Consider the following 25,436-nt stretch of genomic DNA (forward strand, 5'->3'; position numbering starts at 1 on the left):
ATGAGCTCACCAGCCGGACGGCCGGGAGGGGGGCGCGGGTCACGGCACCAGCACCGAGCTGCAGGGGAGCCGTTTCTAACCTGCAGTAGCCTCACGGGCGGCGGGCGAGCAGAGGCGCCCCCCCCCGAGGTCTCGCGCCGCCGCGGCCGTTTAACGGCCGGGCTGGGCGAGGCCAGCGGCCCTTCCCCCGCTCGATGCGCTCGGAGCGCGGCCGAGCGAGCGCTCGGGCACGGCTGGGGGTGCCTGGCGGGCGGCCGTTGGCCGTTGGCGGCGAGGCGCGGCGCCGCCATGAACGGGCTGGCGCGGGTGCTGCGGCGGGCGGCGGCCCTCGGGCGGGCCGGGCGGCTGCCGGGGGGCGGCGGGGCCGGGGCGCGGCCCTGGGGCTGGGGGCTGGCGCTGGGGCTGGCGCTGGGGGTGCAGGCGCCGGCGGGCTGCGAGGCGGACGCGGGGCGGGAGGCGGCGGAGGCGGTGCCGCCGCCCCCTCGGGGCTTCGGCGGGGCCGTCGAGAGGAGCCGGGACCTGCTGCGCAGGGTCAAGGTGCTGCGGCGGGGGTCGTTATTTTTTACACTTCATTATTTTCATGTTATTATACTTCACTACTTTTCTTCTTAATGCTAGTGAAGGCTGTCTGTACTTGGGAAGGTCAGGCCGGGTGGAGCACAGCGGTGGAGCTAGAGAAAGGGCACGGTACGGGGTGCCTGAAAACAGGGGGTGGTCTTAAAGGTTGTAGGAAGGAGAGAGAGAGAGAGAGGCAGGCGGGTTATTCAGAAAGTGTGTAATAGGTGATGCTGTTCACATACTGCATGGTGACTCTCTAATGTTTTCTCTCTATTTACCATTGATTTTGCATGTCCTGAACTTTAAATTCATTAAATTATGAACAAAAATCTTTAAATTACCAAAATTTATTATTATAATGCTGGATTATATTTTCACACTTGCTTTATTGAAGTTGGTGCCTTTTCAGAGTAGTTTATACCAGTTCAGCCCAACTAGTACTTGACAAAATAATTTCAGTTGTAATTTGGCAACAACAGGCAAGAATATTTTTAGTTGGAGGACTGGTTTTGCTTCCTTAGGGTTTGGGAGGGATTTTTTTTTTTAACCTATCTCCTTAAAATACCTCCCCTCTCTTCTTTGACAGGATGAAGCAGGAATCCCAGGTATACTGGTTGGAGTTTCTGTAGATGGAAAGGAAATCTGGTCAGAAGGTTAGTGTATGGGAGTATTAGTTCTGTAGTTGTGCGTGCCCTTGGTAAATGATGAACGCTCTTTACAAATCAACCATTTACTTCAGACGCAAGTGTTGTTAAATTTTTAAGTTGGCTTCAACTTCTGCCTACACTGTAAGGGTTTAATAGTTCATAACTGCCTGATCTCTTCAAATGAGGTAAAGGAATTGTTAAAATTAGGGAGGTGTCTTAGAATAAATGCTCATCAACGTAAGGCTCTAAAAGACATTTTGTCTGTTGATTAATCCGAGGTGGCCGTTATAAGGTTAATAAAGAACATAGTATACTTGAATGTTTCTTAGCGCTGACTAATTTGCACCATACGTGTTAGGAGAGGGTATGGGACTGAAATTAATGGCATGTGACTTGTGCCATAATAAGTGGAACCGCTTTCAGCTAACCACTGGAATTAAATTGTATATGATTTTAACTCAAGTAGTTCTGATTAGTTATTTTAGTTTGATAAGGCTTTTTCATCAATATTTTTGAAGAAATCTTAGAGGGACTTTCCTACCAGCTCATGTATGGGAAATTCATGGGAAAGTTCTGTCCTGGCCCAAGTCTAAGCCGTTGTTAATGACCGTTGATCATTATACTCCTCGTTCTCCACGTGTTTGTTGCTTGAAAAATCCTGGCACAAAATACTCGTGTGTTTTGTTTTGTGTGTGAAACAGTGAAGAAATGTGTGGGTGGCTGTGCTGATCAAACTAGAGATTCATCCACTTGATGTCCTGTCTTGGGACAGTGGCCAAAAATAGGTGACCAGGGAGTATGAAGTGATGCTTTCTCTGGTAAACTTTACTGACTTTCAGCAATTGGTGATCTAGTAACTTCCTGAGCCTTCTAGTACATCTCAACCATTATGTTTAAGAACTTTTTTTTACATTAATTTGGCAGATCAGTCTTTGAGTATGCTTATACTTAAGGCATACAACTGTACTGTTGTCTAATAGGTTTGTGTGTGAGAGGCAAAGAAGTGGTGTCCGCTCAGGAGCTTACAGTCAAAGAAAGAATGGATCCCATCTGGTGATCCGTCTCCTGTTTGTGGGCTGATGTGTAGCTTCTTACTGGGAAGGTACTGAAGATTTAACAGCTGTCATCCTTCCAGAAATTGCAAGCAATTCCTCTGGTTACACATGTTAGTTTTAAATACAGTCTCTCAGTACTGTTCATTTTGTGTAGACATTTGATATTCATTTAAAAAATTACTGTGTTTATGTTTTCAGAAACATTTTAATAATAGGCTTGTGGGTTTTTTTTTTTTTTTTATGGAAAACTATGATGAGAGCAGTACATAGCAACATATTTCATTAAAGGGTGGTTACCGAATTTGAAAGATTGTTTGTAACCAACTTTGTCCTGACAGTCTGGTAACGACTGAACTTCTGTATATCCATGAAGCTGGATACAGGTTTTAACTTGTCTTTCATCATGATAGAAGTGAGTAGCAGAGTCTCTGGTTTCTTCTGTAGTGTGAAGAAAATTATGCTACAAACTCGATCACAAACTTCTTCAAATCAGATAGCTTTTCCTGGTCTCAGATTACCTGGCAATGAAAGCAGAAGTTCCTGCAAGACTCCTGTGGAATCCCTTCCTTGACCTTCAGAAAGGTGCTTGAGGGAACTGGTGCCTGGGTTACAGTTTATGATGGAGACTGCCAAATCCAGTAGCAAGACAACTACATGTGGGATTGTAAGCTGGGATAGAGCTGTTCTTTGCCCTCCTCTGTATAACAATCCAGTCTCGAGTGTGGCAGTTGGGATGCAGGTAGCATTGGCCCTAGCAGACTTTAGGCTCATTTTGCTGCCCTCCTTCATGGGGAAAAACAGGAAGAGGTATAATACGTTTGTACTCTGTGACCACAGTACCAAACGTTCCTTCTTGCTAAACTGATTGGAGTGAGTAGAGATTTGGAAGCTGTGTTCACTGAGGGGTACAGCATCTGCATTCAGGGACACATTGCAGGCATTTGAGTAGCAGCTTTCCTTAGATGAAAGGATCTTGGGCAACTGACACTTGTTACCTGTTTTTTTTTTTTTTTCTTGTAGTTTGGCAAGTTCTGTTGCTCTCTTGAGTATTGTGTTACTGGATTGCAGTGTTATATGGACAGGTGTGCATTACTTGTAGGCCCTGCAAATGTGCTTGCACTGGAGACTGCAAATATATCATTATTGCACCTCACTTCTTTTTAAACCGCAATACCACTTGCGCAGCTTCTTCAAAACCAGCTGAAAATGAAGACTAGTGTGTGTGTGTGTGTGGGGGGGGGGGGGGGTTGGCATTGCCATATCAGTTCCAGTTGTTGCTACAAGGCTTGTGTGTTGGTTACACAGGAAAACATCTATATGGAGACTATTAAGCAGTCTTTTAATTGAAGCCATGCTGGGAGACATTGAAACATGGTGTATAACATCACTGCTCTGTGAAACTTAACAACTTAGGTAATTGCTATGAGTTTGTGAGTAATTTCCTTTCTTAATCTCTGTACTGATTAAATTTACTTTACATTACTATCTCAACTATAAATTCACAGCAGTAAAAGCAGCAGCAAAAGGAGTATTTATGAATGTTGGCAAGTTATTTTACAGCCTAGGTTTTGGTTTCTCTAGTTTTTCTACACTGAATACTTGACCTCGGGTGTGTAAATGTTGGCTTAATCTTGAATCTTATTTCGTGTTAAGTTTGTTTTGTATTCTTACTTGGTAATTTAGGGTAACTTTGACCAAACAATGACCAATTGTATTTTTTGACCAGTGGGCTTTTGATAAACCATTCCTACTATGTTAAAATGTTATTCACTTAATTGAGGTAGGAGCATGGCTAGTCCAATGCTTCGTGTCTTGGTTTAGCTAGAGGAAAAACATTTTTAGGAGCTAGTAAAACTAATGCTTTGCAAATAACTAATTCAGTATGTCTGTGTGTAAAAATACTTACCATACTGTTTTTGTTTTCTTGCAGGTTTGGGTTATGCTGATGTAGAGAATCGTGTAGTATGTAAACCAGAGACAATCATGCGAATTGCTAGTATTAGCAAGTGTCTTACCATGATGGCTGTCGCTAAATTGTGGGAAGAGGGGAAACTGGATTTAGATGCTCCAGTGCAGAAGTACGTCCCTGAATTTCCAGAAAAAATCTATGAGGGTGAAAAGGTATGTGGTAGTTTACTGGTGACGCTTGTTTGGATTTTGTTCCTGCCATTGCCCAGCCGTGTGTGTAAGGTGTTTGTACCTGGACCTAGTAATGTAAAACACCAGAAATCCTTTAGACGTGTATTGATGTTTGCTGCTTGAAAAAGCAAATGTTGGAAATTTGGATCTTCAGTTTTATATTAAGAGTGTACATGTGTGTGTATATATGCATATGTGTGTGTGTGTATATATACTTAAATATGTGTATGTATATATTTTAAATGAATTTAATGTATAGTGTTTACAAGGTCCTCTATCTTTGCCTCTTCCTTGTCATGTTCTTTTCAGTGATTTGGTATACTTTGTATCTTTAATTTCGAGGGCTTGTGCTTTGATATCGTCCTTTCTACCTAGGTTGTTATTACTACAAGACTGTTAGTTTCGCACTTGAGTGGCATTCGTCACTACGAAAAAGATATTACAAAAGTAAAGGAAGAGACGGAAAAGGCAAACAGAGCATTTAAAGTAAAACCTAACCAGGAGAAGGAACTAAAAGAAAAAGAAGCTAAAGGCGTTGAGAAGACTGATTCTGTCAAGGCTAAGAAAGAACATGAAGGGGAGGTAAGAAGCCGAAATTCAAAACCTGGCAGGAGAGACAAGGAATTTGAACAAGAAGAGTATTATTTGAAGGAAAAATTTGAAAGCGTGATTGAATCACTGAAGATATTTAAAAATGATCCTTTATTTTTTAAACCCGGTGAGTTTCTATTTCTTTTGAGCAAAATGCGCTTTTCTAGTGAAATTTTAGTTTCAAATTGTTTTACATGTGATGAAGTTAGTTTAGTCCAGTAAAGTGGGGTGGTATTTGTTTATTTGTTTTTCTGTGCTCCCTTAAAAGTTCAAAAGAAAAGTGTTCAGGCTGCTCTGTACAAACTGTCCGGTCATGTAATTATCCTACAATTGATTTAGCTTTTGATGATCGAACTAATCATCAGGACTTCATCAAGACACAGCAGTGCTGTAAGGATGTTTTTAAGACCAAGTCTTTAGTGGTACCATATTTGCAGTGTCTTTAAGGGTACAGACCACAGTGTTTGTACATCTGGAAGTCCTTACCTGTAGAGTAGAGCGCGTATCTTGTATAGAGGGGTCTCCATTACCTGTTTACGCTACTCATGTACTGTTTGCCTCTGTTCTCTAACAACTTGTTTGATTTCTCCGTTACTTTGGCTACGCAGCTACAACAATTAGACTTTATTTAAATGCTTTTTAATCCTCACATCATGGAGGAGGGGAGGTTGACTAGTAAAATACCAAAACACTAAACCTTATTGAAGATGCTGAAATTATTTAAGTTAATGCCAGAGATGACTTTGAAGAGTTCCAAATATAAGTTCTAAATGAACTGGGTTAGTAGGCAAAGGATGCTCGTTGCCGATAAACAGCGAGTAACGTGTATTTAAGGGGAGACGGATATGAAGGGTAAGAAGTCAACCATTTTTCCACCTGGGAGAGTTGTAAGTTAATTGAACCCTTTCAAATAAGGGATCTGTCTGCGACTAGGTTGTTCAGTGAAAACTTTTGCTTAGTATGATGATGTTTCAGAAAAGGTGTTAGCACAAGAAATAAGGAGATTAAAAACACGAAACATCCTTTATAAATAAAATTATCTGAAGCAATATGTGTATTACTGTTCACGTGAACAGTAAAGGATATTCTATCATCATGTTTTAACCTTTCTAGCTCTAGAAGTGACTGAGGACATGGGAAAAGCTTGAGACAGTACTAAGCCCTACCTTTCCACCTCTAAGGTGTAGGTACACAAAGAAATTACAGTGGGTCAGCTTCTCTTAGGAACTGATTACATGGTTCACTTCAGCTGCTCTAAATCCAGGTATCCTTATTAGGATGTTAAAGGATGTTAAATGTTATTCTCTATGTCTCAGCATGAAACTCTTCTGTAAGTGCTGATTCTTGAAAATTCTTTAGTGCTGTTGTCACAGCTACCTGCACTTAGTGAGCATCTCTGCCTGCTCCAGTACAGTAATTCCTAGGAATCAGTATCTTGAGCCCTAGTTTTCCCAATTGGAATATAGTGTAAATAAGTCTTTGAATTGCTTATTCATTGCTGTACGTAGTTTTATTTCCTGTGTGATTACCGACGTTTTATCCCTGAAAGCTTTCATTTAAGCATCATGCAGCTAACCTTTCCCTCCCTCCCTCCCCCTCACCCCTTCTTTTTCCATTTTCTTAAGGTAGTCAGTTCTTGTATTCAACGTATGGCTTTACCCTCTTAAGCGCAGTTGTGGAGAGAGTTTCAGGACAAAAATTTACAGATTATATGCTAAAAATGTTTCGGGACTTGGATATGCTGTCAACTGTACTGGATGACAATGAAGCAATGATATATAACAGAGCAAGGTAAACAAGAATGAAATTTTACTCTACCTTTTTCACAGTAACTGTTGCTCTTTCTGTCTTTTTAAGCCTGCTGAATTAATTTTTTTTTTTTTTTTTTTTTTTTGGACAGGTGTTTAGATGAGGTGGTTCATGATATTTCAAACTGGAATTTTATGTTAGCATTATGGTATTGATCCTATAATTAGCATGTGAAATTACAGAGCAGAAAATAAATATTTCCTGTTATGAGGGCATATATTATTTTTAAATATATCTGTAGATGCATATATAGGGAGAGATGGTAGGGGATAATTTTGAAGTTTAGTTTAGTTGCAAATAAGCAGGTAAGTGTAAATAAGGGAATATGAAGGAGTAGCTGGGGAGGCTATTGTACAATGTAGAGTTACCTTATTTTGCTTTATATACTGACTTCCAAAGAGTTTCACTGAATTGTGATAGCTTAGTCCCACAGCAACACAAGGCTTGGTAAATTATGGTATCGATTTTAACCTGAATTAAAATCCTGTTTAACACAGAACTTGTTTCATCAATTGATATCTTTTTAAGAACTTCAAAAAAGAAGAATGTATGTAACTAGGTATCCTTTTGAACTTAGTGGATAAGGGCTGTGCTTGTCATCTCTCTCTCTCTCTCTCTCTCTCTCTCCGTTCTTATTTTACTGAGCTACCCGTTTGAGTTACGAACTTGATTTGTTGACTCGCCTCTTAAATTTTGGCACAGGAAGAGGATTCTAACTGTATCAGATAAGGTTGTGGAAAAAGTCTCATAATACCTGAGTTTGGCTTCTAAAAAGCTCTTAAAGAATGAAAATAGTAATAGACATATTGAATCCAATCACAGTTACATATAAGTGTGTATTTAAAATCTATATGTATACAAAAAAGCACTCCATAACTTTTTAACGATAGTTTTAACGCTGTCTTCTAAGACTCTGTGCTGGTGTTTATTTTGCTTAAAAGTTTTAAAAGGTTCTTCTGGCCATTTATAGAACTGGATGCTAGTTACTTTGTTCTTATGAATTACTGAGCTTGTACGGTCAGGTTCCTCTTTTCATATCTATCTAGAGAGAGAGAGAGGTGAACCCTTTTACAAACCGAAATATGATAGGGATGAAATAATTTGGACAGACATTGCTATGGGGGTTGTCTTATGGGCTATTTAATATTAAGTGAAACCAAGTGTTGTTTTTACTTTTAAGCATAACTAGCTTGATATCTCAAACTAGAAAATATAGAGAAGTTGTGTGTTTTTTTCTTTAATGGCTTGTTTATGCTATATTTCACTGATACTAAAATGCTTAAAAATTTTCCTGAGGTATAAGCCAGGCATTGAGCATCTTTGTAAGAAACTATTATCATGATAGGAAAACTATCATGGATGGGGCACTGAGAGATGCGCAAGTTACTGGCTGAGTTGATGGCAGGGTGGGATTCTCTCTCTCTCTCTCTCTCTCTCTCTCTCTCTCTTTTTTTTTTTCTTTCTTCAAGCTGTAAGTTTTCAGAAGATCCCTAAAAGTTGTCCAGTGTAAATGCAGGCTAGATAGGAAATGTATACCTATTTGATAGTAGGCATACTTTTTATACTTTTCACAGATCTCTTAAGTAGTCTGTGGGCCTCTTGTGGCCTAAAAACCACAGGCTGAAATTCATCAGTTTATTTTGTTATTCCACATTTCTCTTGATATGTTGCATCAAATGGATTCAGTCATGACTGGGCTGTTTATGTCAGAAGCATGTTTCAGTCGATGCTGTGGTGTTCCTGATAGCTCATTCTCCAGTTCTGGGTGATGGTTTCCAATTCATATTTTAATGAAAGGTTTGCAAGGCTCTTTCGTGCTTCTCGTTACTGTAGTAGTTCTGGCATACTCAGTTGTTCTGCATAGCCACTGTAATGGAAAAAAAGGCAATCGTAAATGTAAAACACTGCCTCACAGTGAACAGGGCATGTAGGACTTTGGGGAAATTTCAGAGCAGCGCCTGATAATCACAAGGGCAGTAGTAGGATTCCTCTCTCTTGAAACACTTTAAATCTACTACAAAGATTTAGAAAAGTCCTGTGCTAGCTGATCTACAGACGTCTTCCTTATTTTCTGTATTGCCTTGGCCTTTAGTATATCCCAAATATAAGAAGAAAGATTAATACTTTATTGAAACAAAACTTCTAACCCAAAAAGTCTCACCTTTTTTTTGTTTTGCCATTTGAATTTATTTATAATTTGATTTTTTGCAAAAAATATTTCTATGTTAAAAAGACAATTCTAAAGTTTCTGGAGAGCAAGCTGATCTATATAGTCAACTTGTGCTTATAAAGTAGGGCAGTTCAAAATAGTTGTGCGTAATATCTGAGAATGATGAGTTTAATTTTCTTGAATTCTAGGTGTTATGTTTACAACAAAAAGGGACGTCTAGTAAACGCACCGTATGTGGACAACTCTTACAAGTGGGCTGGTGGTGGCTTTCTGTCATCAGTAGGTGACCTTCTGAAATTTGGAAATGCCTTGTTGTACAGTTATCAAGTTGGACGATTCAAAAACACTAACGGCAAACTTCTTCCTGGGTACCTCAAACCAGACACGGTCACAATGATGTGGACGCCAGTGCCAAAAACTGAAGTGTCATGGGACAAGGATGGTAAATATGCCATGGCTTGGGCTGTAGTAGAGAAGAAACAACAATATGGCTTTTGCAGACAGCAGAGACATTATGCTTCCCATACAGGTGGTGCAGTGGGGGCAAGTAGTGTCCTCCTCATCCTTCCTGAAGAGCTGGATTCTGAAGCCGTAGATAATGGGCTAGTGGCACCACCTAGAGGAGTAATTGTTACTATTATCTGTAACATGCAGTCGGTTTCCCTCAACAGCACTGCTTTAAAGATTGCAAGGGAATTTGATAAAGAAAAATGGGTGCAATATGTAGATTAGAAGAACAGATTTGAGTGAGGGAACTACTGTACTGAAACATGAAAAAAATAAACGGAGAGGGGTACAACTGAAGTTTGAGGTCGCTAAGAATACATGAGCGAAAGTATCCAAAATTCACTTAATTAACTTCTGCTAGTGGTGCTACGTTTTCATGTAACTGGAATTCATCTCTCAGGGAAGTTGCTAGCTTATCGAAGAGAATGTAGAAGTTGAATTTGACTTCCTGTGTTACCCATGTATAAATTATCATTATACATTATATTAGCAAGTCTTGGTGGGTTTGGTTTTGTTTTTTTTCCCCCTCTCCTCATCCAGTCTAGCACTTGACCAAGATTAAAGAGCTAGAATCGGTTTGTTGTACTGGGAAGTACAGCAGGCAATTATCTAACTTAAATGTTAAACTTGTGAAAAGTTTTCACATCTTGATTTGAGCACACCAAGCTTAATGTTTTTTCACAATTGAGGTCTGCCACAACTATTCAGCATTGTTTTAAAAAAAAGTTTTAGTATTGTTTTTAGATTTTTACAGAGCTTTTCTCATTTGTTTAAAAAGCAAAAAAACAAATCCTGAAGCTACCTCCAGAATGCAGATTTATATGAGAAGTACGTTTTTATCAGGGCTGTGGATTGTTGAAGAGTTAAAAAAGAATGAAGCTAGAGTAACGTGAGTAAAAATCTTTTCATTATGTAGATGTCTGCTCTTCCATTTTGACTGGGCACAGAGAATGTGTGAAATTTTTTACTGTGAAAGAAGGGTATTATTTCACAGCTGAATATGCCAGAATAGCGCAACATGGTGAGCCATCAAACCGTCTCATTGTTAGCTTTCCCTACAAGATAAATCAGCCACAATGATGCATGTGCTAACTTAACTTTGGTAGTAGAAGTGGTAGCCAGTAGCCAGAAATACCATTGTATTCTGGTATGCAGATAGACCTTTAGATAAAGAAAACACGGACTTGACTTCAATAAAATTTAAAGGCCGCTCCTGAGGCCAGTAGTAGAAGTCTTGCAGAGAGAGCTTTTTCTCAAAAACTATCCTTTCTCCCATTCTGGAGACCTGCCTTAAGGAGTTAATTTTGCACAAGGTGAGCAATAAATTATTGTAATAGGTTTCCAAAGAAGCTATATCTAAGCTTCATTTGTATGATAGGAGTATAATGACAGCTCAATATGTGAATTTTATATATTCCATAAGGGCATCTCCTTTTTCTCAAGGACAAGAAGAAGCCATTTACTGCTCATTCATCCCTTTACTGCTCTGTGTTTTTCCCAGTCCACGTCTGTTCAAAATGGGTTTTAAATATTTCAGTATAGGAAATGATGTGCCCTTTTGGAGGGGCAAGTTATTGTATTGTCCACGTGCCCTAACTGAAAAGGGTTCCCATTACTGCCTTTTCTTGGTGTCAGACGATTTCAGAATATTTGTCATAGCTCTTGAGAGCCTCTGTACTGTTTCTAACACAGAAAATAATAAAATTTGTGTCCCTTAACATTAGATTTGGAATACTTCAAAAGGTGGAGTCTTTCTTCCTTTTTTAAATCGATAGCAATTCCTCATACTAGCTGTATCACAGTCTTTGCAACTTCTTACCTGTTTAGAGGAGGCAGCTCAGACTGAACTGTTTTAGTGTGTTCTCCAGCAGCAACTGCTTAAATTATCCCTTTCACATGTATCTCTTGGTTAAGTTTGTCATCAGGAAATCTTTGATACTGTCTTTAGGAGAATTGCCACATGTTTCTTGTACAGTGCCAAGCATGATGCAGTCCCAAAACAGCTGGGAAATGTTATTTTGTGTGTGTGTGTGTGTATATATTTCTACTGTAGTTTTGAATTAAATGAGAAGATGGTACAAATTTAGCATGACATATACTTGAGACTGTAGGGATACTGTATAGTTGAGGAGTTACCAATTCCAGTTACCAGTGCTCCAGTCTGTGCTCTAGTTCTTGAGAGAAATAGCATGTGTAAACTTAAAGAGGTGGTCAGAGTGAAGATAATGTTCTGATAAAAGATTGCTGTTGTCTTGCTGCAAGTTCCAATCAGTGTCATAGGACTGGATTTTAGAAAACAAAAATTAGGTGTTTCTGTAATTTTTTTTTTTTTTAACAGTAGATATGTGGTCTCAGTTCACTAACTCTTAAACAGTTTGCTGCTTTAATGGATTATGATTATTGACTCTGCGGATTATCTTCTCAATACTAACGCTTTTAGATGAATGCCGCTAACTTGTTCTATGCCCAGACCTTTGGTTTAGTACACAGCTGCCATTAGTTACTATCAGTAGGTTGCATCCCATGTTTTCTGTCCACAGTGCCAGTAGGATTGATAGTTTGCAGAGTTGGCACTCAGAGCCTTGCTGTGCGTGTTTCACCAACAGTTTCGTCACAAGACTGCAAGGAGGTGGTTTTTAACAAAGAACTCCTCTTCCCCTGCACTTAGCTCAGATGCTTTTTTCCAGCCTGAGACAGCACAAAACACCCTTTAGGAAAGGTTTGAATGCTTATGTCCCAGCACTGCTTAGCAGCTGTGCTTCTCTGAACCCAGGGAGAAAGATGTCTCAGATAACAACAGCTAAGAGAAGATAGCCTTACCTGCCTCTTCCCCAAGCTAGTGCTTCTGGTGTTAAGCTCATAATTGATTACTTGCTGTGTGGTGAAATAATATGCTGTCAGCTCTGTTCCCAGTACAGTTACTAAGACTGACAAACCAAGAAATGTACTATTATGAGGTGTCAGTGTTTTATCTAGATTTTTAATTCGAGATGGCATAACTGTTTTAGCGCTTCTCATGATTATAGATAATCATTCTTGTGCCTTAAAGCAATAAAAACCTTACATCTATACTATTTGCTTGGGTTTTCTTGCCCACTAAAAAGTCACTTTTTTATTCGTTAATAACGAGTTGTCTTAATATCTCAAAAATATCAAACCAGTAGAGAGAATATAGGCATGAAAACCTTTCTGAACAAAATTTTCATTTGGTCAAGCAATAAATTCATCTAATTCCTCATTGAAATCTTTAGTCAGGTCCAATACAGAAGTACTGGAGATGAGCATCTTCTACAGTGGCAACGTGTTTTCAGTCTCGAGCACCTAGTAACTGGTAAACATGCAATAGCAGAAGTCATTGCTCATTTTAGACACGGAACAAGTAATTTGTTCAGAGTTGTTTTCATGGGATACATTAACAGAAATTGGCCAGATATAGTGTTTTAAATACAGAAACACTGAAAACTAACATTGGTACTATAGGCTTTATAGCTTTTTATAGGCTTTATAGCTTTTTTTTTTTTCCTTGTATGGTATTTTTATTTTGCAAGTGTTTGGTTTTGGTGTAATTGTCCTTGAAAAACATGTTGTGTACTTTAGAAAACAAATTTCATTCAATGACTGTTGTGCCTAGGTTTAGATAAAAGATTCAGCATGTAAGAAATGTAAGTTTACCAGTATGCTTGTCTACACGTGACCAAATATGCAACATGAATGAATATTTGAAGTATGTATGAAAGCGAATAATGGCCAGCCGTGTCTGACATTTCTAACACTAAACTATTAACGATAGTATCTCATTTGACAAGTAGAATGGTTAACCATTAACTTTATATGCAGAGACAACATTCTTTATACTGTATCTCTGGTAACTGAAGGCTTTAAAAAAAAAAAAAATTAGTGTTCAAATGTCACTAGCCTATTGTCATGTGTATAGTATTAGAAACATTACAATGTGTACGTTTCACCTGGCACCTGTAGCAAAACGGGTCACTGACTTGTTTTGATTTGGTAATTCTTACTTAATCATGACTTTTAAGTTCTTGTCTTTTGGGGGGGAGGGGAGGGGAAGAAGTGATACAGGGAAGCAGGAAAAATAGTAACCAGTTCAGTTTTAGCACATATATTCAGGTCACAAGTGAATTAGTATTTCTCCTCTGATCTTTGTTCTGAAACCAGTTATTTGATGGACTGGCATTGAGTGTGGGCAACTGTCTGCTCAGTCAAGAGCAACTTGAGTGATAAATATGCTCTTAAATTAACCTTTACTGTGAAAACACAGTATGGCACTGACTTAAAACTATTTTCCTTAAAAGGCATGTATACTAAATTGGTGTATCTGTTTCTCTACCAAACACCTGCTTTTTGCATCTGGTAATTATCAGTGTTCACTGAATGAAATAACTGAAATAAAACATATCTTGCAAATGCACTGCATTATAATATCAAGGGTGGGGTTTTTTTATTGACTAGAAACTGACAAATTTGCTCTCTATCATTTAAAAAAAAAAAGAATACAGGTTAAATAAATTCCCAACCACAGTCAGCTCACCAAGACAGCTGGTATTTTTGAAAGAGATGTTGTTGACATGTAACTGAAAATATTTAGTAAAATAAGATGCATATAAGATTACATTGTTTTAATGGTTTATCATGGATAAAAAAGCTGTTCAACTCTAATGGTCTTGCACAGCCATTTAGAAATGGATGTCGTCTTTAAAAATTAATCTTAAAAATCACTTTCCTCATTCAAATGAGTCATTATCCATGTTTTCAGTATTAAATATAAATGGTTTTGCTATTAGTTCTTTTGTGACTTGCTGTCATTCTCAGATGTTAATGTAGATTGCTGGCTGATTGTTACTCATATACCATATGCCTTCCCTATACTGAATGCTTTTGATATTTTGCAAAATACTCCTTCTTCGTAGTGTAATCCAATCCAGCGTAGAAGCTCAATGGCAGTTTATAGACTTTGGGGGAGGGGGGGAACCATGCATTCTATAATAACAGCTGAACATAAGTGGGTAACTTATATTTGAGAAATAAACTGAAAGACTATCAGCACATTCATCAACATGGTAAAGGGACTACAGTAATGCCGAAAGCAACGGAGTTGCACGCCCTTTTTAAATCTGTTTAGCCTTTATGATCCTTACATTAGAGCAGCATAAAGCATACAAAATGCATTCTTACAGTGGTCTCTGTGTCACCACATGCCTTATACTTCTTAACTGATATTAACAAGGGAAAGGGTACATGCAGCAAGTGTGAGGTTCAGATTCTTACATTAAATGCCACTACTGAGTTGTAATACATTGTTTAAAAGTAAAACTATAAAAATAGAGCTTAACTGTCTGCAAACTTGCAGAAAAAATTTGCACTTCAAACCATTTATTGAAAAAGAGATTCCAGCTCATTAGTCACTTGTGATACATAATTTTTACAAAATCAACATTGTTATATTAACGGACTTTTTTTTTTTTTTTTAAACAGATAAGGCTTTCAGGAACACAGATCCATGTCAGTATGTTGAAGCGACTGTTCAGTGTTGCTTTCTTCTAAAAGAACAGCCTGTAAAGAAATGACAGGCGTATAAATGAATAGTCCTTAAATTGTTAGACTGCCATGAAAAATTGCTCACCCAACTTCTGCTACAGAACTTCCATGATAAATTTAAATTTCATATACCAGAAAAGGTAAAGAACTAGCGCTTTGACTCCACTCTAATCCAACCAGAATGACATGAATGTTTTATAAATCATCTTATAATAAGGCTCAGGGGTACCATTTTTTTCCAGATGTCTTTTTAAATTCCATTCTACTGTTCCACACGTGACTGGTACAAACCCTAAACTGAAACAGCTGCTAAAGCTGTTGAGCAGCTGAAAGGGTTCCAACACTATTCAGATATACTGAACTCCCATAAACTACATGTGTATAGTAGTATATGACACAAGCATGTTATATATAATTCACATGTGTTTACCTTTTAAACAAAAACCATGAATGAAATCTGGAATCGTTATTTAAAGTACTTTAAACCCTCAAAGTGTTTCCAGTGTTTTCCATATACTAGACCCTGAGTTGCACTTCAAGATACTGGTGTTGTACCAGTTATCCCTACATAGTAAGTGATTATTTGCTTCCTTATAATTTATACAAAACAAATTTTGATAGGGAACACTAAGCAAGTAACTGGAAGGAAGGAACCTTTAAATACTTTTTTTTTAATTAGAAAAAAAAAAAAACACCACTGACTAGCAGTGAGAGGGATCACTTTAGCCTGATTTAAAAAAAAAAAAAAACTCTCTTCCTTTAACAGTGGATATATAATCACAGGAATCTTTTTTAACCCTCTAGACTTTGTTCAGAATTAAAATTAAATAGATCATATATCCATTGACAGTTAGGCTGAAAGAAATTACAAGTCAAAGCATCTTAAAGCAAGTGTCATCAAAATATAGCTGCTTAGCTGTTTGGTGGGTCTATATAGCCATTAAAAAAAAAAAAAAGCTGCAAAAAAATAGGGCCCATTAACAATGTTTTTGCTAAGATCCTCTAAACAATTTGAGAAATTTTTCCAATATCAGTTTTCAAAATCAAAGCTAAAAAACTATTTGCAGACTATAAATGCATGGTCTTAAGTGCAAGATTTGGACGGTTAAAGATTGTCCCTTACCTTCTGTGAGCCTAGCCTTTCCCCCAGTAGGCTGGCACAGGACAGTTGAGCATCCTACGCACAGAACTACTGTCTGAGCGTGGCTGAATACGGTGGTGATCTTGTAGCATCCTGGAAAACAGTGTTGTTATAATTTTTCATTAAGTGTTTCTAGCATTTTTTAAACATAATAAAGAGAGCTAACAGGCACTACTTACTTCAACTTACAACTTTTCACCGATAAAAAGGGAGGAATGTGTATATTTCATTATTTTAACCTTTTTAAAAGTACAGGATGCCTCATAAGAAGTCAGACGAGTACCTCTAACAATAACGCTTAAACAGCTACTCTGCATTAATGTGTTTCATTACTGGTCCTGTCAAGGTACTTGCAATGGGAAGCTTAAGAGCTGTTCTATGGTTTAAGTAACCAACAGCATTATTTGACACACATCCCATAGTACGGTTTACCATTATGAAATTTGCTCTATTAAGAATATTGTTTTTCCTTTTATCAACATATTGGTCTTACTAAGACCACATTGAGGTAGGCATGTTACCAGTTCAGCTGCTGTACACTTTTTGAAAAAAATAAGTATGTGCTAAATTACCCAGGGCAATTACAACTGAAAATTTTCAAATTATTTATGGTATGTGTGGTTGAACCAGATACTCTAAATACAGTGGTCTAAAAATGGATCTATATTTCATTACACAGCATAGTAAGTAAACCAAAACAAAATGTTGCTACTGTAGCTTAAAGTACTTGCTTTTATTAATATGCAACCAAAACTCACAGCTAATTAACTGAAATTATTATGACGGTTTCTATGAGACTCATCAACAAAGCCTGATGACTGACAAGCCTGAATTTACCTGTGGTATGTCTCCTGCAAACAGTAGGAGTCTGATCCCTTATCTTTATGGCTATCAGAAACCGCAAAACATTTAGACGCTGCTGGTGAAACTGTTCCAATGTATTTATATTTTCTTAACGCATAGGGGAAAAAGAGAACTATCTCATCCCAAGCTTTAAAGGAGTAAATCAGGAGGAGGTCCTATAGATGCAGGCTAGGGTATCTTCTTATGGACCTTTTAGAGGCTTGTGCCGATACACCCGTAGGACAAACTTCAGAATAAGCTAAGCTCTTCCTTTGGTAAGTAGCTTATTCTTCTGCACAGTGGTTAGTCTCAGGGTTGGGTTGTCTGTTTGTTTTTTGTTTTTAACAAAGCCAACAGGAGTGAAAATAGAAGCTGCCACCTAGTAGACGGTCTTCATACCTTTTTCAAACAATTTTTTTCCTTAATGACATCAGAAAATTCATGATATGCAGGACAAAACATTCTATCTAGAATGCAGGTCAAACTGCAGTGATGCTTCCCAGTTCTCACAATGCTGCACTGCCATTGCAGACCTCCTGCTTTCCTGACATGAGGTCTGTTTCTGGGACTCACTTCCTCCACTGCATATAAGAATCCATCCATCCGGAGAAACAGGTAATTTGCTATGGTACATCACTGCTGTTGACAAGGTCTGGCAGCTGTGAATATGAACATGGCTGTAATCTATCTGCTTTCTGTTTAATAATTGGTACACACAAGCCACATGCTTGGTTGTATTCTACTAAGCTGGTGTCATATTTAAACCAGAAGCCTTGCATTGGAAAAATTCACTCAATTCCACATCCAAAAAAAAAGCATTTTGCAGATAACTTCTAAATGCCATGACTTAAAAAAGCAAAAATGGACTCTTTCTAATACATGGCTTAGACAAAGGGATTTTTCACTTTTTTTTTTAATTAGTTGGGAGAAATTGGAAAGGGGGGGTATTAAGAGATGAGAAGATTATAATGGATTTAAATCCAGATGTGGATATAAACAATAGACAAATAGCTACTGACAAGCATAGAAGCCATTTTCAGGTGGCATTGGTATCTGAAAACACCAGAAAGAGACGATAAAATAGAATATATATATATAATAGAATATATATGCGAGAAAGGCCTTCAGAAACTTCAGAAAACCCCCTGACAAGCTGGTAGGCAAAGAGAATTCCTATGAGAGAAGATGGCCGCTTTCTACTTTGTTTGCAAGAAGCTGCTAGAAGCTAAACCTTAACAACAGCAAGTGTTGTTTTCCCCCACAAATTTGAACTTGTATGTTGATGAGATTTTATTTTGGGTTTTGCAAGAAAATGAGCCCAGGTAATTTCCATAACTATTTAGCATCTTCAGCAACAGTGAACAATACAAAAGGTTGCTTGATATCATAAGCAGTGATGCCTCAGTGAGCATCATCGTTGAAGCTCTCCTCCTTTGCTCTATATTTCCCTAAACTCGATAACCAATTAATCCAACAATTATGAATGTAAGAGATGACCTATGGGCATAAGTTGGCATCGCTAACTGTATCTTAGTAATGCGTGTATGAATGCTTCTGTGAAGCAATGTAAATACTCTTAAGTGGCTTAAGCATTAACCATGTATTTTTTTAAAATAATCACACTTTACCTTCAAACAGTTTTAATAAGTTTACATCATCTTTAGATGGAAAACAATGTTTCAGAGCATCCTAGAAGTCTAAACTACTAAGAAAGAACAGGATAACAACAAATACAAGGAAATGAATACAGCAGCAATTCACTACACTGCTTCCAGTCAGGATGACCACTGTTCTGAGTAAGTCCAAGTATTTTCCTACTGTTTTAATTTAAGATACAGTTTATAGTTTTCTTATATTGCAAGAGTGGTTAAGAGACAAGTTACAACATTTGACAATTTCTGTGTCTCAGTATGAACGCAGCTGTTTTTGAAAGAAGCTGTTCACTGGTGGAGCATCCTCTTATAACTGCTAGGAAATGTTATGTTCTAGCATACACAGGAGAGGTTGTACAGATGCTTCTAAGCCAAAATATTTTAAATCTGTGAAAAGTGGGCACAGACAATACCTTAAATATATGTCCTGTATGTGTGGGTTGGATGTCAAGTTACTTAACAGCAACATGCGAAAGAGAGAAGTAGCTTATTTTTAACTTTATATGTAAAGTTCTAGTATATGTTTGTATCCTTGCAAAACATTTTTATGGTTGTTCTTCTAAAAATCAACCAACTTAACAAAAAAAAGTTGTTATTTTCCATTTGAAACTTGTGCAATGGATGCTTTAAAACCCCCCTTTCATTTCAGGGCTTACGTGTGGAAATGCTGGTGTTTGTTTTTTCCTCACCTGCCAGGATTTCAGAAAGCAACAAACAAATAAACAAACAAGGAAAACACCAACATAATGTCATTTCAAACCTCCAGAAAAGAAAATAAGACCTGATATTTTAAATTAACTCTTCAAAACGGTTAAAACACTTTTATTGTAAAGAAAAGGCAACAAAATTTCCAACTATATTTTTTTAATCTACAGAACACAAAGCACATTTAGGCGAATTATTTTTCCCAGGCCTTTCATGAAGCTGAACTGTGTACAAAATCAGTGCCGTTCCTGTTTTAACAGACAAACGGTTTAAGTATATTTACCTGGACATTTTACATCCATAAAGTAGGAGTTTGGGCTCTGCACAAGACGTTTCTTTTTGTGCTTTTTCTTCTCATCCTCTAGAGAGGGATGCACTAAATCTTTAGCCAACTGGACAGGAAAAAAAAAATACACTGAACGTTGAATAACATTGAGTCTAGTTAGTCAAACTACGTCCCGTGAACCGGATCTTCTGCAGCCCGTAGTTTGCTCCTGGGCATAGCTGCAGAACCATAGTTACCCCACCTGTGTAAACACTTGTTCTTTAGAATAACTTACAATACCATTATTGACTTGTAATGTTACTTGAATCCCAGAATAGAAATTGCAGCATGTTAGGAAAAATGGTGTCACTCCAGACAGACAGTGGAGTGGCGCTGCTAATATGCACGCTTGCCTTGAATGAAAGGGTTGAAGCAGACAGGAATAACCAAAAAACCCTCACAAGCGTTTCTAGGAACTTGCTGTGCCTCTTGATTCCTGCGAGGACTCCCTTTAAAAGCAAGCGTGGAGCTATCACTGGGGGGGGGGGGCGAAAGGAGAAACCAGAAAACGGGAGGGGGGGGTTGGTGGTGCGGGTAGAGGCGTTTAGCAGAGCACGCCACAGCCCTGAGGAAAACGGCCCCGGGAGCCATTAAGGGCTGACGGGGAGGCAATAAAGCCCGAGAGTCCCAAGGTGGCAGGGCGCGGGCGGCAGCCGCAGCCAGGCCAGGCCGCGGGCTCGCCCGCCCCCGCCGCGCCCACGGGGCCTGGCGCTGCCCCCCGCCCGCGCCCCCTCCGGCCCCGGCCCCTCACCCCGCGCTCGGGGTCTGGGCCGCCCGGCGCTGGTAAGCAACTCACAGGCATGTCTCCGGCACCACCCGCTGCCGCCGCCCGCCCCTTCCCCTCGGCGCCCGCAGCTTCCGGCCGGGCCGGGGCAGAGCCGCCCGTCCCCGGGGCTCGGCGGGCGGGGGACGGGGGGACGGAGTCCTAAGGCTGACGTGGGTTTTGTGCGCGTTAGGCGCGCTGCCTGCCCTCTGACCGCAGCTCGAGAGCGCGCTGGGCGCGGGGAGGCGGGGCGGAGTGTCGGTACGAGTCCAGACTCTTTTCTTTAAAAAAAAAAAGTGCTTGTGTTTCCTTTTTATGGTTGCATGGGTCACACACAACAAAATAAGAAAAATACGCTTACTTGTAAAATAGGATTTTTTACCCGATCAAGTATAGTTGCTAAAAACAATTCATCAGCCTGCAGATACTTAGTTCTCCTTTTGCAAGGCGCCTTCGTATGTTCACTGCCCGAGAGACGAAGGTCTCCGCTCAAATGTTCACGCCTTAAATGGAGTTTAGAAGACCAATGTACTTTTATACTAGCTTTTGGCTAAAACCTGACTCAGTGTTTCGTACTAAATGACACCTTACTTCAAGTTGTGTATATATATATATACACAGTCTTTGGGGGTTTCCCACCCAAATCAAAAAGAAAAACGGGGAAGAGTTGTTAATGTTAGTTATCATTTATGCAATGAAATTGATTTAGAAAACGTGAAATAAAAACGTTGCTGATAGTGGGAATGGAAAAATAGTCACTAATTTTCTTATTAAGAGGTAGAGGTATTGTGTAAGTAATAATTATGAATACAATCTATTAAGACTATTTGATTTAACTGAAACAAGCCCCAAACTGCATTTAAAAGTGTAATTCACTGAAAGTCCAGTAAGCGGCACAAATGCACCTTATAAAAATCACTTAATATGAAAAGTCTTCTAAAAATGTAAAACAGGCAGAATGTCAAGCCACATCCTTTTTGAAGAGCGAACTGATGCATTTAGCAAAAATGTTATCAAAGCAATAGATATTGAAAATAGTTTAATCAGATGTAAAGGAATTCCCCATGCGCCTTCTCTGAAATACTTCTTCAATGACTTTGTCCAAAACTGAATTCATTGTATTCTACTTTGACATCTAAACTACACAATGCAGATTAACATAACTGTTAACTATTTGTTAATAATGTTGTCTTAAATTTGTTATGATCTAGTAAGAAATATTGCATGAATATTTCACTTTTAAAAAACACTTTTAAAAAAATCCATTACTGAAGGTTGTTGTTTCTTTCTGAGAATTGTTTTCATTTCTCCTAAGATACGGAGCTGGAATTTCCTGCTTTTTCTTCCTCCAGGATTTTAAAAATTTGCCATGTGCAGAAGTGAAGATGTAGATTTTCATAGAGGCACATCTGTCTGACAACAGTGTTCCCAAAGCTGAGATGGCATCCCCGATGCTGCCAGCGTACAAAGCTTGCAGAAACCGTTCTCTCTGCCCCCAAACCCTGCATTATTCTGCAAGAATAGACCCACGTGTTGTAGTGCTTCAAGTCATTATATTGTTTTTCTCGTCTCCCAGTCGCAACTGCCATACTGTAATGCTATGTTAGCTTTTTTTTCCTTATGCTCTGGAGAGATGATGACACATAACAAGGGTGTTTTGCAAGTCCTTTTCATTATATCATAGGGACTTTAATCGGAAAGGCCCTGACTCATGCTCTGCATGCTGTCCTGTGAAGTTAGGAACATGTGCTAGCTATCAGTACAGAGCAGCTGGCTCCGGTTCTTGCTTCTTAACTGTTTCTACTTAGTACCTTTCAGTCTTTTTCAAGTGTATGGTATTTACCTGCAAGCAGAAAGAAGGGAATGTATTAAGGCTGTTGATTCAGAATCTGGAAGAGAATTATACGTTTCTTTGGTTATAATAATATCTTCACAATATATAAAAACTAAAAAAAAAAAAAGAACTTTTCAACTACTGCCCTCCTTCACTTCTTCCTCCTAGCTTTCCTTTGCTAAAGGTTTTTCCTGCAAGGACCATCCGGTGCCTGAGGAAGATTGTAGATTCACAATTTACATTAAAAAGAGCTTTCTGTGGAAGGAGGGGCACACAGGATGATCTGAAAACAGGATGTGTTTGGGACACATCCCTCTCTTTGGTTCTCTATTTTGGTTTTACTTGGAGATTCATTTCCTTTTCATAGCAGCTTGTAGTTGAGTGTGACCTGCTGAAGGAGTCAATTATAATGGATTACATTCAATCTTATGATATAAACCATTTTTTGAAGCACATCATTTAAAAAGCAGAAATGCAGCACTGAGCAAGTTAACTAGGAGAGAAATGTAGTCTGTTTTTGCCAGGTTTGTACCACAGTGGCATGGCCTACAGAGTGTGTGTTCAAGTCCAAGAGAAATTACTTCCCCTTTCCAACCTTCCCCCAGCAAAAAAAGACTTTAATTTCATTTCTGATAAAAGAGCAAGAAACAATGTCTGTTTGCTAGAACAACTAGAGAAAATTTCCAGAAGTTGGTATGGAGATGTTTAAAAACAGCATAATGACGGTTACTTTTTTTTGCACATAATGAGTGGAAGTCTTTTGCTGTTTCAGAGCTGAGGCTGAAACTCTCTGACGGCACGCGTTGTGGTGGTCTCTCGCCGAGCTGTGCCTGGGACATGCCTTGCGACACGGGAGGCCACGCTGGAGCGCCTGCGCGCACCTGGTACCACTCTGTTACACTCTTCCACTCGTGGCCTTCGGTAGCAGAGCTCGGGTGGGTTGTTAGGATTTGCTATGGGATGTTGCCAGAATACAGGCTATTGTGGGAGTTTACTACAGGACATCTTTGAAACCGAGCATGGTCTCCAAGGAGATGTATATTGACTGATCTACAAAAATGAATTCACTCTAATAATGCTTCCTTTGGTACATTTAGAATACTAAAATGTGGGTAGGTGTCTCTGTAGTATTATTGTTAAAACCATTTAGGTTTCCGTATGTTAACGAACTCTAAGCTGCACTGAGAACTAGGTTCCCTTCAAGTTGTATGTTTGATCTGGAACGCTGTCTGCCCGTGGTTTTGTCCATACTGTGGAATTAAGTATAATAATTTTTAATTGATTTTACATTAATGGTATAAACCCTGGGATGTGGCCAGTGGGTTTAAATGTGGCTTATGCTGAGTTTAGATTGGCAAGGAATTTGAAGAAGGTCCACTTTTAGCATTAATCTTATTAACCTTGAACTTCATGGAATTTACAGATAAGAATCTTATAGTGCTTTTCCTTTCTGGGATTGAGGGAGACCGAACTGTACATACTTTGTGTAATTTTGCTCGTTAATGGCTTAACTTAATCTTTTCTGTATAAAAAGTTCTGCAACATATACATGTATACATATATACATATGAAGAATTCATACATTGAAGTCACTAGAGTAAAGGAAAGTAGCGCTCTTTCTAAAGACCGAAAAAATTAAACCTGTGCATTGATATTTTTTTAAAAGTAAGAAGGACATATTGAAGGCACTGAGACGAAGTGTAGAATGAGCACAGAAGTATCCACCGGCAGAGCAAGAGATGTTTAGTAGAACTGGGAAATGAGTGGCAGTTATTTAAAGGAGTGTCACATGATAGTCATCAAATAGTAATAAATTTCACTGGCATCTGCCAAAACCAGAGTTGTTAAGGATATACGTGAAAAGTATTATTATATTATTTACTAGAGTCCAAAAGCTAAGGAGCAAAGCTCATGTTCGTGACTTGTAGTTAGGTGGCATTCTGGAAAAGACTGCCTCATAAGCTTATCTTTTGGCAGGACTGGGACCTGTGAACTCCAATTAGTGCCAGAATAACAGGATCTTGGTTCTACCAATGTTTCAAATCATTCTATTGTTTTTTGAAGCCTTGTACTTAAACAATTAAGGCTTAGAAATTCCTACACTTTCTTACACATTGAACAAAAGAGCTTGATTAAAGAAGGATTTTCACAGAGCTTTCTGTGTTCTGTATGAGGTTCTTTTTATACTTAGCTAATCTTCCATTTGAATAGAAGGAGAAAAAAGATTTTTGGAAGTTAGAAGTAATGTGTCTATCATTTGAGACAAGTAGAAACAAGAGTGGGAATTAAGGAGCAAGACTAATCTATTATTCTCCTAAAAATGTAGGTGTCAGTAAACTAGTCACAAGTATTTTCTGGGGTTTTTATGTGTATGCAAAGATTGTTGTATTTATTGCATATAATCAAGGGAGTAATTGCGTTTTGCTAGTCATGTTAGTGCATTTCTTGACAAGATCTCGGTGCTTTAACAGATGCACTTTACATACATCTCAGTGACTAAGAGAATTTTTGCCATATCTTGTTTGGGACTCAACATCTGTTTATTGGATGAGTTTCAACTGTGGTATTCAGGCAAAACTGTTAGGGCAGGTGAGATTGAACTTGGAATTTTATTTGGGTGTTTTAAAAGGTTTTAACATTTTCCTTTTTTTTTTTTTTTTTGAAATGTAGAAATCTGCATCATAGTCAACAGCTAGAAAACATTGTTACGGTGCTATCCCCATATATGTAGTGACAAAAAGTAAACTATAATGTCAACCATTTTCAACTTCCTACACATGCAGCGTTCCCCTCAGAGGTTCTCCCGTGTCAGACATGAATAAAATGTTTAATCTTAGTTGATCTATTTGACTGCAATGTGACCTAAAACAAATACTGTCCTTTTCAATTTAGTGCTAAAACAGAGACTGGGTTTCAAAGTATTTTCATGGAAGAAGCATCGTACTGGATTGATTATTAAGCCCTAAGAGCTTTGATAGTATTCTTCAAACTTTTACTAAAGCATTGAAAGGTGTACAGTTGTACAATTAGAGTTTTTACATATTACAAAAAACCTAAAACAATATAACTTACAGTCTTTATATCTTGTTTATAAAGTAACTTGAAAGTTGGTGGTTAAGTAAACATCTGTCCTCTGAGTCT

The 25,436-nt window shown here is 38.5% G+C and overlaps 2 protein-coding genes across 5 annotated transcripts; one reads left to right on the forward strand and one right to left on the reverse strand.

The window, feature by feature from the left end:
• The first annotated feature begins 288 nt into the window (after window positions 1-288).
• Window positions 289-25,129, forward strand: LACTB (lactamase beta). 3 transcript variants are annotated; one of them, XR_011143784.1, is made up of 9 exons: window positions 289-537; window positions 1,145-1,211; window positions 4,191-4,381; window positions 4,775-5,117; window positions 6,616-6,781; window positions 9,158-10,365; window positions 17,548-17,631; window positions 18,681-18,812; window positions 19,318-19,703. XR_011143784.1 is itself a non-coding variant. In XM_068958799.1 (6 exons), exons 1-6 carry the CDS (start codon window positions 289-291, stop codon window positions 9,699-9,701), a joined length of 1,560 nt encoding a protein of 519 aa, XP_068814900.1. In that variant the 3' UTR covers window positions 9,702-14,103. The 3 variants fall into 3 exon arrangements, 1 of the variants encoding a protein (XP_068814900.1); XR_011143785.1 differs by lacking the exons at window positions 17,548-17,631; window positions 19,318-19,703 and adding an exon at window positions 23,068-25,129; XM_068958799.1 differs by lacking the exons at window positions 17,548-17,631; window positions 18,681-18,812; window positions 19,318-19,703 and having other exon boundaries at window positions 9,158-14,103.
• RPS27L (ribosomal protein S27 like) lies at window positions 10,766-20,686 on the reverse strand. Of its 2 annotated transcripts, none has more exons than XM_068958806.1 (4): window positions 20,495-20,686; window positions 19,657-19,765; window positions 16,156-16,266; window positions 10,766-15,047 (listed from the first exon to the last, which is right to left on the reverse strand). In XM_068958806.1, exons 1-4 carry the CDS (start codon window positions 20,498-20,500, stop codon window positions 15,019-15,021), a joined length of 255 nt encoding a protein of 84 aa, XP_068814907.1. In that variant the 5' UTR covers window positions 20,501-20,686; the 3' UTR covers window positions 10,766-15,018. The 2 variants fall into 2 exon arrangements, with proteins under 2 accessions (XP_068814907.1, XP_068814906.1); XM_068958805.1 differs by having other exon boundaries at window positions 20,450-20,622.
• Window positions 25,130-25,436: the final 307 nt, after the last annotated feature.

The sequence above is a fragment of the Struthio camelus genome, chromosome 12, assembly GCF_040807025.1.
Source record: "Struthio camelus isolate bStrCam1 chromosome 12, bStrCam1.hap1, whole genome shotgun sequence".
Classification (NCBI taxonomy): Eukaryota; Metazoa; Chordata; class Aves; order Struthioniformes; family Struthionidae; genus Struthio; species Struthio camelus.

Bases quoted from the DNA above. Each gene is read 5' to 3' on its own strand.
- LACTB (XM_068958799.1), top strand. From the start codon at position 289: ATGAACGGGCTGGCGCGGGTGCTGCGGCGGGCGGCGGCCCTCGGGCGG. The intron at 4,382-4,774 runs GTATGTGGTAGT...CTTTCTACCTAG, and splicing joins AAATCTATGAGGGTGAAAAG to GTTGTTATTACTACAAGACT. The intron at 6,782-9,157 runs GTAAACAAGAAT...CTTGAATTCTAG, and splicing joins ATGATATATAACAGAGCAAG to GTGTTATGTTTACAACAAAA.
- RPS27L (XM_068958805.1), bottom strand. From the start codon at position 20,500: ATGCCTGTGAGTTGCTTACCAGCGCCGGGCGGCCCAGACCCCGAGCGC. The intron at 19,766-20,449 runs GTGAGGGGCCGG...TTTCCTGTCCAG, and splicing joins GCCCAGACCCCGAGCGCGGG to TTGGCTAAAGATTTAGTGCA. The intron at 16,267-19,656 runs GTAAATATACTT...ACTGTTTTCCAG, and splicing joins TATGGATGTAAAATGTCCAG to GATGCTACAAGATCACCACC.